This window comes from Budorcas taxicolor, chromosome 12 (genome assembly GCF_023091745.1).
Source record: "Budorcas taxicolor isolate Tak-1 chromosome 12, Takin1.1, whole genome shotgun sequence".
NCBI lineage: Eukaryota > Metazoa > Chordata > Mammalia > Artiodactyla > Bovidae > Budorcas > Budorcas taxicolor.
In genome coordinates this window covers 15,876,286-15,892,216 of record NC_068921.1, presented here as the reverse complement: position 1 = coordinate 15,892,216, position 15,931 = coordinate 15,876,286, and the positions used below count along the sequence as shown (strand labels likewise).

Here is a 15,931-nt window from a genome sequence, read left to right as displayed (position 1 = left end):
ACCGAGCTGCAACGATTGAGCCCACGCTCTACAAGAAAAGCCACCACATTGAGAAGCCTGCACACAGCAGCTAGGGAGTAGCCCCTGCTCGCAGAAACTAGAGAAAGCCCTCAGGCAGCAACAAAGACCCAGCACAGCCGAAAATAAAACATAAATTTTTTAAAAAAAGGACTCATGAAAGACTGGCCTGGGCAATTGGGTCATTGCTCCAGCTCAAGGGAGGAATGGTCCACAATAAAGAATTTAGAGGCAGAAATATTGGGACCACAAGCCTTCACCTCAATCTGCCCTGAAGCACTGATACATTCTGGTGTGAAAAGATAAACTGAGGCCTATTAAAAATCTGAAGAGTTTATTTGAGCCTGTATGTGGCTCAGACAGTAAAGAGTCTGTCTAAAATGCGGGAGACCCGAGTTCAATCCCTGGGTCGGGAAGATCCCCTAGAGAAGGAAATGGCAATCCCCTCCAGTGCTATTGCCTGGAAAATCCCACGGACAGAGGAGCCTGGTAGGCTACAGTCCATGGGGTCGCAAAGAGTCGGACTTGACTGAGCAACTTCACTTTCACTTTTGTGATTAAAATCAGGCAGTACCACCAGACCGGAAGTGGCTAAGAGCCCTCAGCCAACAGGAACTGAAGAGAGATAGAAAAGGCAGAAGCAGAGCAAGGAAATTATTGACTGACTGGCTTAAAGCTGCTTGTGAGTGGTTGTCCTTGGATTTTGATCTCTTAGGCTTGAGGCATTTACAGCCTTAGGTTTTTGTTTGCTTACTTGGGGCACCATGGCCTCAGAGCGTCCTCAGTCTGATGGCCTCGGTGTTTAATTAATTGAACACCAGCAATGAGAAGAGCTGCAGCTGGGAATCAAGCAAGTCAGTCCTGAGACACCCCAGCTTTTCCCCAACCTGGAAAAACCAGCCAGCCGCAAGCTCCATTCTTGTATCTGCCCTAGGCCACATGCGACTTTGGATATGTGGGTCACCCGCTTCCTTTTGTTGTAGTTGTTTAGTTGCTAAATCACGTCTGCCTCTTTTGCAACCCCATGAACTGTAGACCGCCACGGTCCTCTGTCCATGCAATTTTCCAGGCAAGAATGCTGGAGTGGGTTGCCACTTCCTTCTCCAGGGGAACTTCCCAACCCAGGGGTCAAACTCATGTCTCCTGCATTGGCAGGTGGATTCTTTACCATTGAGCCACTAGGGAAGCCGCCCCCTCTGCCCCCACTGCTTACTTTAGAGGCTTATAAGTGAATGGCAGACTGCACATTATCAGATGCAGAACAACCTCCATAACAACCTCAACCTGTAGTGAGCAGGGCAATGTGACAAGCTGCAGTTCTTCTGGACAGCAAGTCACACTTCACCTTCTACCAAAAGGGAGCCGAAAAAAGAAACTCTTATGAAGACCAACCTATGGGTCAGTCCTGCTTAACCTCACAGACTTGAGATAGAATGAACAAATCTACAAAATTAAAAGGTAGCTTTCAGTGTCATTACTTCGGAAGAATTCTTAAAGACTGATATCATCCACTACAAGAACGTGCTAGGTACCACCCTGGTTTCCTGAAGACTCGTATCCTTCACAGTTATTTGAAAGTGAAGTGAAAATGAAGTCGCTCAATCGTGTCCGACTCTTCGCGACCCGTGGACTATAGCCCACCAAGCTCCTCCGTCCATGGGATTCTCCAGGCAAGAATACTGGAGTGGGTTGCCATTTCCTTCTCCAGGGGACGTTCCCGACCCAGGGATCGAACCCAGGTTTCCCACATTGCAGGCAGACGCTTTAACCTCTGCACCACCAGGGAAGCCCTTACGATAAATAACCAACCACTGAGAGCTTGGTCATTCCAGGAACTAAAAAAGCCTTATGTTCTCAAGCCATGGATGCAATTTTATGTTCTAGAGCCTTCTCTACATTTGGAAGAAGGAGGTAATTTTATGCTCTCAAAAGATTTCTTGGTATCCTACTATTAAAAAAAAATTCTTAAGGGAACTGGGGAAAGAGAAGAGGGTGTGACCATTATGGAGACAATCTTCAGAACAAATCTTGCTAGGCATCCTACCATTCCCAGTCTTTTTCCAATAACATGGTGAAATCTCATCTGGCACATTAGGGAAGCAGATCTCAGGCTATTTCATTCTGTTGTCCCCTTGCAGGTTTCCTCTTGGATTGATCTCCTGATCATTATGTAGTGTCCTTCCTTATCTCTTGTAATCTTTATTTTAAGGTCTATTTTGTCTGATCTGAGGGTTGCTACGGCAGCTTTCGTTTCCCATTTGCATGGAATATATTTTTCCATCCTCTCACTTTCAGTCTATATGTGTCTTTAGGTCTGAAGTGGGTTTCTTGTAGACAGCATATATATGGGTCTTGTTTTTGTATCCATTCAGCCAGTCTGTCAGAGAAGGCAATGGCACCCCACTCCAGTACTCTTGCCTGGCAAATCCCATGGATGGAGGAGCCTGGTGGGCTGCAGTCCACAGGGTCGCTAGGAGTCGGACACGACTGAGCGACTTCACTTTCACTTTTCACTTTTATGCACTGGAGAAGGAAATGGCAACCCACTCCAGTGTTCTTGCCTGGAGAATCCCAGGGACGGGGGAGCCTGGTGGGCTGCCGTCTGTGGGGTCGCACAGAGTCGGACATGACTGAAGCGACTTAGCAGCAGCAGCAGCCAGTCTGTGTCTTTTGGTTGGAGCATTTAATCCCTTTACACTTAAAGTAATTACTGATATATATGTTCCTATTGCCATTTTCTTAATTGTTTGGGGTTGATTTTGGGGGGCTCCAAAATCACTGCAGATGGTGACTGCAGCCATGAAACTAAAAGACACTTACTCCTTGGAAGGAAAGTTATGACGAACCTAGACAGCATATTGAAAAGCAGAGACATTACTTTGCCAACAAAGGTCCATCTAGTCAAGGCTATGGTTTTGCCAGTAGTCATGTATGGATGTGAGAGTTGGACTATAAAGAGGGCTGAGTGCCAAAGAATTGATGCTTTTGAACTGTGGTGTTGGAGAAGACTCTTGAGAGCCCCTTGGACTGCAAGGAGATCCAATCAGTCCATCTTAAAGGAGATCAGTCCTGGGTGTTCATTGGAAGGACTAATGCTGAGGCTGAAACTCCAATACTTTGACCACCTGATGCAAAGAGCTGACTCATTTGAAAAGACCCTGATGCTGGGAAAGATTGGGGGCAGGAGGAGAAGGGGATGAGAGAGGATGAGATGGCTGGATGGCATCACTGACTCGATGGACATGAGTTTGGGTGGACTCCAGGAGTTAGTGATGGACAGGGAGGCCTGGTGTGCTATGGTTCATGGGGTCGCAAAGAGTCAGACACGACTGAGCGACTGAACTGATTTTGTAGGTCTTTTTCCTTCTCTTGTATTTCTTGACTATATAAGTCCCTTTAACAATTGTTGTAAAGCTGGTTTAGAGATACTGGATTCTCTTAACTTTTGCTTTTCTGAAATGCTTTTTAGTTCTCCATCAGTTCTGAATGAGATCCTTGCTGGGTACAATAATCTCAGTTGTAGATGTTTTCCTTTCAGTACTTTAAATGCATCCTGCCATTCCCTTCTGGCCTGCAGTTTCTGCTGAAAGATAACGTATGGGGTTTCCCTTGTATGTTACCTGTTGCTTTTCCCTTGCTGCTTTTCATATTCTTTCTTTGTGTTTAGTCTTTGTTAGTTCACTTGGTATGTGTCCTGGCATGTTTCTCCTTGGGTTTATCCTGTATGGGACTCTTTGTGGCTCTTGGACTTGTTTGACTATTTCCTTTTCCATGTTGGGGGAATTTTCAACTATAATCTCTTCCAAAATTTTCTCATACCCTTTCTTTTTCTCTTCTTCTTCTGGGAGCCCTATAATTTGAATGTTGGTGCATTTGATATTGTCCTAGAGGTCTCTGAGACTATCCCCAGTTCTTTTCATTCTTTTTCTTTATTCTGCTCTTCAGAAGTTATTTCCACCATTTTATCTTCCAGGTCACTGATTCATTCTTCTGCTTCAGATATTCTGCTATTGATTCCTTCCAAAACATTTTTAATTTCAGTGTTGTTTGTCTCTGTATGTTTATTCTTTAACTCTTCTAGGTCTTTGATAATTGATTCTTGCATTTTCTCCATTTTGTTTTCAAGGTTTTTTACCATCTTTACAATCATTATTCTGAATTCTTTTTCAGGTAGTTTGCCTGTTTCCTCTTCATTTATTTGGACTTCTGTGTGTCTAATTTGTTCCCTCATTTGTGTAGTATTTCTCTGCCTTTTCATTATTTTTTTTTAACTTATTGTGCTTGAGGTCTCCTTTTCCCAGACTTCAAGGCTGAATTCTTTTTTCTTTTGGTTTCTGCCCTTGTAAGGTTGGTCCAGTGGTTTGTGTAAGCTTGTGTAGGCTGAGATTTGTGCTGAGTTTTTGTTTGTTTTTCCTCTGATGGGCGTGGTAATCCTGTCTGCTGATGATTGGGTTTGTGTTTTTGTTTTGTTTGTTGTTTAGATGAGGGTGCACAGGGTGCTACTGGTGGTTGGGTGATGCCGGGTCTTGTTTTCAAGTGGTTTCCTTTGCGTGAGTTCTCGCTATTTGATAGGGTTAGTTCTCCCCACTCCAGCATTCTTGCCTGGAGAATCCCAGGGACGGGGGAGCATGGCCGGCTGCCGTCTATGGGGTCGCACAGAGTCGGACACGACTGAGGCGACTTAGCAGCAGCAGCGGGCTTAGTTCTCTGGTGGTCTGGGGTCTTGGAGTCAGGGCTCCCACCCCAAAGGCTCTGGGCTTGATCTCTGGCCAGGAACGAAGATTCCACAAGTGGTTTGTTATGGCATTAAGTGAGATGAAAACAAATACCCAAAAACGAGAAACCAAAGATGAACCCCAGACAGATGGCAGTCACAAAATCAGGCAACTAATAATTAAAATAACGGAATATACACACAAATATATACACCCATAAACAAAGTCAAAGCAGTCCAACAAAAATAAAGTACAGTAGATTGACCCAGCGAACAAAGGAAATCAAAAATTATATTTACTAGTTAAAAACAAACCTAACTAAAGCACAGACTGGAAAACAAAATGAAAGCAAGGTGCCAAGTGGGGAATAAAGCAATGAAAACAAAACTAACAAGTATTTTGAGAGGAAAGGAAAGCAAGAATAGATATGCAAAGTTAAATAGTGGTGGATGAAGATTAATATACATTAAAGATTAACTCTTTTGCAGGATTCGACCACCTCCTATCAGTCGGTGTTCAGGACCGTGCTCAAAGAAATGGCTGTTCGCGACGAACTGGAGGAGGATATTACCATTCCTCTGACTGGTCATCTGGAGGGTGAAACCAGAAGGAAACTGGGAATTCTGTAAGTGACAAGAGGGATGGAACTGGTGGTCACTGGGAAGGTACTGGTCCCTGGGTGGAGGCAGACCAAAGCTAGTGGCAGAGAAAAGTATTAACTGGGCCAAGAGAGCACGAGGAAGACCAGGGTCCAGAAGCTCCCTTGTGTCAAAGAGCTGGCACAAGCCAGACACAGGACAAGGGTAAGATTGGGGGCCAGGGGACAGGATGATCCGGCTGCCAAAACTCAAAGGCAAAGAAATCTATGAACAGGGGATGTGCAAGATAGCATCAAAGGTGAGCAGGGACACAGGCTGGAAATCCCAGGCAAGAAAAAGTCTTGAAGGGACTGTGAACTTGTGCAGAAGTCTGGGAGGCAAGGCTCAGACCCCTGAGCCTTTGACGAGAAGGGACAGTGAGGGGATCAAGCTCATGGGCATCTTCCCAAGAAATTCCTTAGCTTCATCCTAGGCTGCCCATTGCTTCTCCATACTCCTCGAGGGGGATAAGCTCCAGGCGTCACTGATCTGGGATTCATGGCAGGAGCGTGGGGAGCGATAGTTATTGCAGATGGCTGCTGGCACCAAATCTTTCTAGTTGGCATGACCCCAGTCACAAAATGTTCCAGAACCCCATCTCTACATCCAGCCTGTGGCACAAGGAAGCCAGGATTTTCACTTATCCAGCTGTCAGAAGCCTTGTTGAACAAGGTACATGGTCAGGCATCTGAGACACTCTCTGGCAGGGGCTCCGAGGAACAGGCTGTGGGGCATGGGGTACCATGCATAACCTCCTTGCTGAATGAAGACTCCCCAAAATCAGGGAGAGACTGACTGTCAGCAACTTCTGCTTTGGGCTCAATAGAGTCCGGGGGCCAGAGACCCCTAAGGCTTCTCTAGGAAAAGGGAAGGCTAAATACACAATGCAAAATACAAAGAACACCCAAGTTTTCAGATCCTCATAAAATAAGAAAAAAAAAAATCCCAAATAACACCGTTGCAGGTTATCCTACATTCTAGGTTACATTTTCTCCCCTTCTTTCTCATTTAAGCCCATAACCAAGGCTCATTCTAACCTAACTACACCCAGTGAATGCACCTACTGTGTGCTGGTCTATACAGTAGTGTGTATCCTTACTAGCCTTGCTAGTAAGGATTCCATTAGCTTGCAAAGCCGAGCAAAGAACCAAGGAAAGAACCTTCCCCAAAGGGCACTGGGTGCCTCTGGAGGGATCCCCTCACTGGAATCTAACTCTTGCATGAACTTGGCATGCTGCTGTCGGCCTGGACAGGCTTCACCCCACCCTCTTCCTCCTTGTTCTTTCACAAGTGATGGCAGGCGAGGTAACTGCTTCAGTTCCATTCACAGTGCTTGCAAATAAAACAAGGAATCCTTGGCACCGTGAGGAGCTCATTCTCAACTTGCAAATAGCTTCTAAAGTACAGACACTAAACCTCCTTTCCGCCAGGCAAAACAGTCCAGCCCTTTCCAGCAGACAGTATTTGCTTCCTGAGGTTGCTTGGGGTTAAATTATTATACTCTTTTCGAGGACTCTGAAGCAAGAACTTAAAATCTGCCGTGTCAAAGGCCCTCTGCTCAGATCCAATTAAGCCTTGGAAGCTCCCTCCTTCCGGCAGATTCCCTTTCCAAAGGTCTCTGATCTGAGGACCAGGAAAGGCTGCTGTCTCCGGAGACCACCCTTATTTGGCAGGAAAACAGTCCCAGCCACTGAAATGCCAGGATGACTCACTTTGTATATTGACATGAAAGGAGAGTTGAAGGCTTGATCATTTTGAAGAGCTGTGCCTTAACGTGGCTTTCATGGTGAGCCATTTTTGAGTGAGTTTATTTGAAATTTTCCTACTCAGTGCAAAGGAGTTTCAGGTGTCTGTGTCCCGTTCACAAATAATACTGTTTCTCTAAGCTATTTCCGAATAAGACTTTACTGAAACGTGCTCAAGCCACAGAACAAACTGCCTGCACGAGCTGAACTCATAGAGTCAGCTTTGGCTGGCTTTGGATCTCCCAACCCTGGCTTCATTCCCAAGAGGAACCCCACTGAATTCATTTGGAAAGATCTGGGGTCAGCCCCCAGGTGCCCAGGTTGAAGGCCAGGAGGGACGCACAGCACCAAGTGCTGGCCCTTTATTCCTGAATACAGACTGGAAGAAAGCCAGTTGCAAAGCCAGGGCCATCCAGCCAAGGCTCCACCTAGGAAACGATGGAGCCGGCCCCAGCTCTGTCTGTCCCGTAGCATGACATGTAAACGCGAATTCGGTCTCAGCTTTTAAAGACGATCCACCTTCCTTTCAGGTTGAAGAAAAATTTTGAAAAATACAAGGAGACGATCCTCTGGATTATGAGGAAACGTGAAAGTAAGAGCTCCTCTCCCCATTTTCCATCGATCACCTGGATCCCCTGGGTGCTTCTCCTTCCACCTTCCCCTGTGTCGCTCAAGGAGGCAGAAATGCTTGTTCCCTCACTTGAGCGTCCATTGGGCCAGTGAAGTCTCAGCTGCCTGGGATTAAAATACTGAGCAAGGCAAACACGGTCTGGGACTCGGGGCTTATCCTTTGATTGTGATGAGGGTGGCAGGGAGGGCTGGAGGTGAAGATAAACAGGAAAGCAGGGAATTTGCATGTAAAATAGTTAATGCTTTGGTGCGAAGGGGATACTATGGGACCACACAAGAAGGCATCTAACCTGTATTGGGGGAGGTTCTAAGTCATTAACACAAAGTTTAAGAAAGAAATAGCCCCTCACCAGATACTAGAGGCATCCTAAAGGAAATCAGTCCTTAAGATTTACTGGAAGGACTGATGCTGAAGCTGACACTCCAATACTTTGGCCACCTGATGAGAAGAACTGACTCATCTGAAAACACCCGGATGCTGGGAAAGATTGAAGGCAACCACAGAGGATGAGATGGTTGGATGGCATCACCAACTTAATGGACATGGGTTTGAGTAAACTCTGGGAGTTGGTGATGGACAGGGAGGCCTGGCATGCCGTGGTCCATGGGGTTCACAAAGAGTTGGACGCAACTGAACTGAACCAAAAGGCATTGGAGTTCCAGCTGTTAAGACTTGCCAATCATGGACTTTGCCAGCTTTGAGGGTCTAATCAAAAAGTCTGAGCCAAGAGCCTAAGCTACCAGGCTACTTAATTCAGAAACTCCAAACCACCAGCTGGAACATCTTTCAGATGACCAGATCCCACTGACATAGAATTGGCAACGACAGCCACAGCTGACACACCTCATCCATCACGGTGCTCTTTCTTGCTGAGCCAGGACAAAGCCCCAGGTTCCCCCCATACCAGTAAGTATATGCCCCTGACCTAAGTCCTATAGAATGACTGCTGTGGGCAGCCCCTTGTCTCTGAACCCTCCGATTTCCAAGCCAAGGATAGCTTCGCAGGCGTGTGAGCTGTGCAGGTACGCAGGCCCCCACACTTAGGACCCTGTGCTTGCTTTTAATGCTCAGCGGCCACTGTCTTGAAATCGTTCATTAATTTATTTTGGTTGACTAACACACAGGGTTCTAGCTCCCTGACCAGGGATCAAAACCGTGCACCCTGCACTGGGAGGGCAGTGTCTTAACCACTGGACCACCAGGGAAGTCCCTGAAATCTTGAATAATTTTAAAACAAGGATACCTGCATTTTGAAATTACATAGCCTCTCCTGTGGGTGAAAAGAAGTGGGAGATGCTACACAGCTCACGTCATGAGCCACCAGACCCCAAAGCTCCCCGTGTGAAGGACACAGGCCTGCGACCCGTCTCCGGGCAGCGGCTTCCAAGCAGCATCACTTCAGAGGAACCTGACAGGTCTCTGCAGCCAGCCTGACCCCACTTTAAGGAAACTGAGGCTCAGAAAGGCAGCCTAACACCTCCCCCTATTAAAGACAGAGCTGGTTATACAGCACAAACCAGAAAACCCGTGATTCTAGCCTTCTGACAGGGGGAAAGAATGAGCACATCCGTGTCCCTTGTTACCGTGACCATTTCAGGCGTGCTCTCTGTCCCTTTCTGGCTGACCCTCAGGAAGAGCAGCCGGGCTCACATCCGCCTCCCGCGGACAAATCGCCTCCACTCTGGAAGGAAGATCTGGAGGAGGGCTCCTCCGAGGGAGACTGAGGCCCGCGTCCAAACCTCTCACAAAGCACTCTCATCGATCATCGACTCTGCCCCCGCCCACCTCTCTCCTCATCTCCCTGAGGACAAGCTCCTCTCTGGGCTCTAAGCAGCAGCCTCCTGTTCCTCAGCGGCACACAGCCGTGTTCTCCTCTCCCCAAGCCCCACCCCACACCCCTCCAACGTCACCAACACCAACCTTAGACACCTTCATTGCCCCAGTGTCCCTGACTCCCATCCTCTCCTTTCTCAGTCCTTTCTTCACATTCTTTCCAGCAAAATCTTTTCAAAACACTTCCATGGCCCTCCACTACCTCCAGGAAAATTCCACATTTTCCCCACGTGGCTTCAAAGGCCCTTGCTCTTGTCCATTCTGGACACACTGGCTTTTCTGTTATTCATCACATGAGCAGGCCTCCCTGCCACAGGGCCTTTGAACGTGCGGTCCTCTGGCTAGAGCACTCTGCACGCCAATATCCTTGTGACTTGCTCCCTCACTTTATTCAGGTCTCTGCTTAAAAGTCACCTTCTCAGAAACTGTTTCTTTGGCTACCCTTTACAAACCAGTGTGCACACACACGCACAATCATTTTCCATTCTTCTCATCTGCTTGCTGTTTCTTCGGGGCACACCTAGCCACCAGCAGGTGAAGTTTTCACCTGTTCACTTGTGTAGCGTCCATCTCCCCTATGAGTACGAGCAGCAGGCACCGTGCCAGCCCTGGTACCTAGGACAGCTTTTGGCATAGGTGAACACAATGGATATTTCCTGAGTGAGTGAATAAAGGAATGACCTAGCCCTGCCTATCTCTCCAGAGTGACCCGTTATTACTAAGCTAGCCTTCAACCACACAGCATTTATGCTAGGAATTCCACCTGGCAAACTAGAGACAATTTCCACCCTGTGCACAACCTCCAGGCCTGGACAGGATCCCTGTGAGCTCCGATGGCACCTTGCCCTCTGTGTTGGCAACCTCAGAGTTCCTGGGGTGAAATTCTAAATCAGCTGCTGTAAGATAGCATCACCGACTCCATGGACACGAGTCTGAGTAAACTCCGGGAGACAGTGAAGGACAGGGCGTGCTGCAGTCCATGAGGTCGCAAAGAATTGGACACGACTGAGCAACTGAACAACAACAAGAAGCACAGGGCAAGGAAAGACCTGAGAGGCAGTCCCCTCCACACTGTAGGCGGCAGGTTTAAAAAGCAAGAGAACTACTTGCAAGAGAACTTACACCCGACGTGCGCACGTCTCCGGCGGCGCAAGACTTGTAGATTTCCACCTCCACCGGCCAGACTCTTACAGTTTAAATGGAGGCCTTACCTGGCTTTAGGGATGCATCCATCCAGGTGGGCTCAACAACATAGTGCCCACGAGGCTACATCCTTGCAAAGGGTTCCCAGTGTGGGAACCGTGGGCAGGAGGTACATTCCAAGGACCGGGAAGGGGTTGGGGAGACTTCCATGCCCCGTCCAGCTCCCGGGTCAACAAGCTGTCACGTCGTCTCCGACACCTCCTCCAACGCTGTGCTGGCCCCAGTGGTGGGACAGCCAAGCTCTCTAACTGACCTCCCCCAAATCTAGTTGCGGAGGGAGCGGCCCCCTTGCAGGAAGAGCATCCTGGCTGATAGCGACTGCGCGCCTCCCACTGCGGCGCCCCCTGGTGACCAACCCCCGGGGAAGAGTCCTTGCTGCTGCTGCTGCTGCTGCTAAGTCACTTCAGTCGTGTCCGACTCTGTGTGACCCCATAGACGGCAGCCCACCAGGCTCCCCCGTCCCTGGGATTCTCCAGGCAAGAGCACTGGAGTGGGTTGCCATTTCCTTCTCCAGTGCATGAAAATGAAAAGTGAAAGTGAAGTCGCTCAGTCACGTCCGACTCTTCGCGACCCCATGGACTGCAGCCCACCAGGCTTCTCCACCCATGGGACTTTCCAGGCAAGAGTACTGGAGTGGGGGGGCCATTGCTAGTAGCTTACTCCAAAATTCAATAGTTATAAAAATGAACCAGAATGAAGATGAAAAAGAAACTCGCTGCTGCTGTGAAAACTAAGTGGAATGCTTTTGAGAAGACTCAATAAGAAAGTAGCTTTACAAATAGTGCTTAGAACTAGGCGTACACCAAACACACAAAAGGCTGGGGGATATACATTTTTTTTTTCAAGTCCAATCCTGCACTCAGACTATGTAGAAATTGCCAGAGTTGAAAGTGATAGATAATAAATTATGAATGGGGTTTGAACAAACGTGATCACAGAGTCCTGCACTTAAAATTGGTGTGTTAGCCACCATGTACAAAATAGCTAGCTAGTGGGAGCCTGCTGATACAGCACAGCAAGCTCAGCTCAGTGCTCTGTGATGACCTAGAGTGGTGGGATGGTGGTGTGGGAGGGAGGCTCAACAGGGAGGGAATATATGTATATGTATAGCTGAGTCACTTTGTTGTACAGCAGAAACTAACACAACATTGGAAAGCAATGTCCTCCAATTAAAAATAAAATTTTAAAATACTGTTAGTATACATCTGTGTTTTAAGTTAAAATAGCATGCTTAAGGTATGTTTCCTTTTTATTTTAATGACTTCCACTTTAGCCTGTTTTTTGAAATTACCAGACTCAGCAGCCTCACTTGTTCCTGGCATGTGGCTGGTGTGTCATCCCTCGCATCCCCAAGTCTGGACTGGATGGTGTTCACCGTGGGGTCAGGCATCTGACACTGAGCTGGCACCTCACAGGCCCTTAATAAGTGTGTGTGGGATGAAAGAATGAATGGGAAAAAATGAGAGAGCTTGGGGAAATATGGCCGATATCCCAACTTCTCAAACTCTCTTTGGGTTCCTTCAGAGAAATAGATCTAAGTTTTCTTTCTCCTTTCTACCAAAGCCGTAGTTAGCCAAAGGACGGCAGAGAGCACGTTCACATTTCACTTCTGTAATATACCACCACAAGATGAGGCGGAGGAGGTGGAGCCAGAGAAAGAAGTCAAAAAAGCTCGTCGTGTTGTTCGCCGTACGAAGACGTTAGAACTAGATACAGACTGGATCAACAGCAAGATTAAGGTGATTGTGGCAGTGCCCTGGTGTTTGCATTTTGTCCAGGGTTTTTTTCTGTTTGTTTGGCGGTGGGGGTAGGGATTTACTGGATTTAGAAAAGGCAGAGGAACCAGAGATCAAATTGCCAACATCCACTGGCTCATCAAAAAAGCAAAAGAGTTCCAGAAAAACATCTACTTCTGCTTTATTGACTATGCCACAGGCTTTGACTGTGTGGATCACAATAAACTGTGGAAAATTCTGAAAGAGATGGGAATACCAGACCACCTTACCTGCCTCCTGAGAAATCTGTATGCAGGTCAAGAAGCAACAGTTAGAATCAGACATAGAACAACAGACTGGTGCCAAATTGGGAAAGGAGTATGTCAAAGATGTATATTGTCACCCTGCTTATTTAACTTATATGCAGAGTACATCATGCGAAATGCCGGGCTGGATGAAACACAAGCTGGAATCAAGATTGCCGGGAGAAACATCAATCACCTCAGATATGCAGATGACACCACCCTTATGGCAGACAGCGAAGAGGAACAGAAGAGCCTCTTGATGAAAGTGAAAGAAGGAGAGTGAGAAAGTTGGCTTAAAGCTCAACATTCAGAAAACGAAGATCATGGCATCCGGTCCCATCACTTCATGGCAAATAGATGGGAAAATGGTGAAAACAGTGACAGACTTTTTTTTCTTGGGCTCCAAAATCTGCACAGATGGTGACTGCAGCCATGAGATTAAAAGATGCTTGCTTCTTGGAAGGAAAGTTATGACCAACCTAGGCAGCATATTAAAAAGCAGAGACATTACTTTACTGACAAAGGTCCGTCTAGTCAAAGCTATGGTTTTTCCTATGGTCATGTATGGATGTGAGAGTTGGACAATAAAGAGGGCTGAGCACCGAAGAATTGATGCTTTTGAACTGTGGTGTTGGAGAAGACTCTTGAGAGTCCCTTGGACTGCAAGGAGATCCAACCAGTCCATCCTAAAGGAGATCAGTCCTGAATATTCATTGGAAGAACTGATGCTGAAACTGAAACTCCAATTCTTTGACCACCTGATGGGAAGAAATGACTCATTTGAAAAGACCCTGATACTGGGAAAGATTGAAGGCAGGAAGAGAAGGGGATGACAGAGAATGAGATGGTTGGATGGCATCACTGATTCAATGGACACGAGTTTGTGTAAGCTCCGGGAGATGGTGATAGACACGGCAGCCTGGCATGCTGCAGTCCATGGGATCACAAAGAGTCGGACACGACTGAGCAACTGAACTGAACTGGGGGTGGAGGGGCTGGGGATGGTTCAGGTGGGACATCTACACATGCCCTCAGAGAGCTGTCAGGACCAATACACAATGTGAACACAAACAAGACAAATATGTCCCATATACAGGAGGCACAGCTGAGTGTGTGGTTTATCACAGATTGGCCAGGAGTTTAACTGGGGTCATTGTCATTGAAACACTTCTCTTTGCAGGGCCTACAGTAAGCAACTGGGTGGGATTGGGAGTAGAGGAAAGGAAATCTATAATATGTAGGTCCCTCCCTTAACAAATTTAAAATCTATATCAAAAAGCAATTGCATGGTGAATGTGTGTATGAGCTGTGGTACATCCATACAATGGAATATTAGTGCTGAAAAGAAATGAACTATCAAGCCATGAAAAGACATGGAGGAAACTTAAATGTGTATCGCTAAGTCTAGGAAGCCAGTCCCAAAAGGGTGCATGTCGTATGATTCCAATTAAATGACAGTATGGGAAAGGCAAAAACTACGGCGGCAGTGAAAAGACCCAGTGGTCGGCAGGTATTTGGGAAGAAGGATGAACAGGAGGAGCACAGAGGGTTTTTAGGGCCATGCATACATTCTGTATTGTAGCAGTAGATATATGTCATTATTATTGCTCTTTAGTCACTAAGCCACGTCTGGCCCTTTGAGACCCCATGGACTGTAGCCTGCCAGGCTCCTCTGTCCATGGAATTCTCCAGGCAAGAATACTGGAGTGGGTTGCCATTTCCCTCTCCAGGGGATCTTTCCAACATAGGGATTGAACCTATGTCTCCTGCATTGCAGGTGGATTCTTTACAGCTGAGCCACCAGGGAAAACCATATGTTATTATATATTTGTATAAACCCACAGAATGTAGAATACCAGGAGTGAACCCCAGTGTAAACTATGGACTCTGGGTAATGGTGATATGCAGTGTAGATTCTTTGTATAAATGTACACCATGGTGTGGGATGTTGATAGTAGGGGGAGGCTGTGCATGTGTGTGGGGGTGCAGAGAGTTTATGGGAAATCTCTGTATTTTCTACTCAATTTTGCTGTGACCTGCTCTAAAAAATATAGCCTATCTGTAAAAGCCAATCACATGGTATATTTATAAAGATGGACACTATAAAGCCATGAGTGAAAACTAGTCCCAATTAGTCACATGAGCTAGTAAGGTCCAGAGTTCAAAAAAAAAAAAAAAAAAAAGCAGTGAAGGGGGAAGTAGGAAGCTGTGATGGACTCTCTGCTTTCTGTAAATATATACTGAGAACGTACAATGCCCCAGGCCCTCTTCTAGGTGCTGGAGCTACAAGGTGAACAACGCCTTGGGAGCCATGGAATTTACGTTTTAGTTGAGCACACAGTCAACGTGATGGAGGACGACATGGTTGGATGGCAATCACTGACTCAATGGACATGAGTTTGGGTAAACTCCAGGAGTTATTGATGGACAGGGAGGCCTGGCGTGCTGCGTTCCATGGGGTCAACAAAGAGTCGGACACGACTGAGTGACTGAACTGAACAGTCAATGCACAAAATTCTGTTCAGTGCCAAGGCAGGTATTATTAGGTATTGCCGCAGGAAGGCAAGCAGGATGAGGGGCTCCAGAGTTGCTGGGCTGAGAAAGGAGTAACTGTCATGCTTTTAGTGCAATCGCAAAAGTGCCATTTGAGCCTAGGCAGGCACGAAAAGAGGGAGTGAGCCGCTAGAGACATGGAGGAGGAGCGTCCTAGGCAGAGCTAAGACATGCAAAGGCCCTGAGGCCCTTAGCCTCAAGGATGGCGGTGAGCAAGTGAGAAAGGGATGGGAAATGAGCTCAGTGTCTGGGTCAGGGAGAGCCTTGTGGTTCGTGGTTTTATCCAAAAGATGCTGTGGAGCCACTGGAGGGGCCAGAGCAGGGGGAACATCCTCTGGCTTAACCTCTAGAAGAATCTTTCTGGCTGCTCTATGGAGAACAGGCTTAAGGGGACAAGAGTGAAGGCAGAAAGTTCAGCTGGAAGCCAGGTATTAATGCAGGTGAGAGACGATGTGCATCTCTACTAGGCTGGTGGCGGAGGTGGGGAGAAGCTGTCTGACTGGGCATATTTTTTAAGTAGTCCTGACTAATAACACAACTTCTGTGCTTAAGACCATCATGTATGTTTTTCTGGG

At 47.1% G+C, this 15,931-nt stretch overlaps 1 protein-coding gene across 1 annotated transcript in view; it reads left to right on the top strand.

Annotated features, from left to right (window-relative positions):
• Positions 1-15,931, top strand: part of ERICH6B (glutamate rich 6B) — a 54,813-nt gene that overhangs the window by 24,374 nt on the left and 14,508 nt on the right. Inside the window, exons 3-5 of the mRNA XM_052650363.1 lie at positions 5,222-5,358; positions 7,647-7,708; positions 12,413-12,522. Of these exons, the coding sequence (XP_052506323.1) occupies positions 5,222-5,358; positions 7,647-7,708; positions 12,413-12,522 (309 nt within the window). The remainder of the gene's footprint in view (positions 1-5,221; positions 5,359-7,646; positions 7,709-12,412; positions 12,523-15,931) is intronic.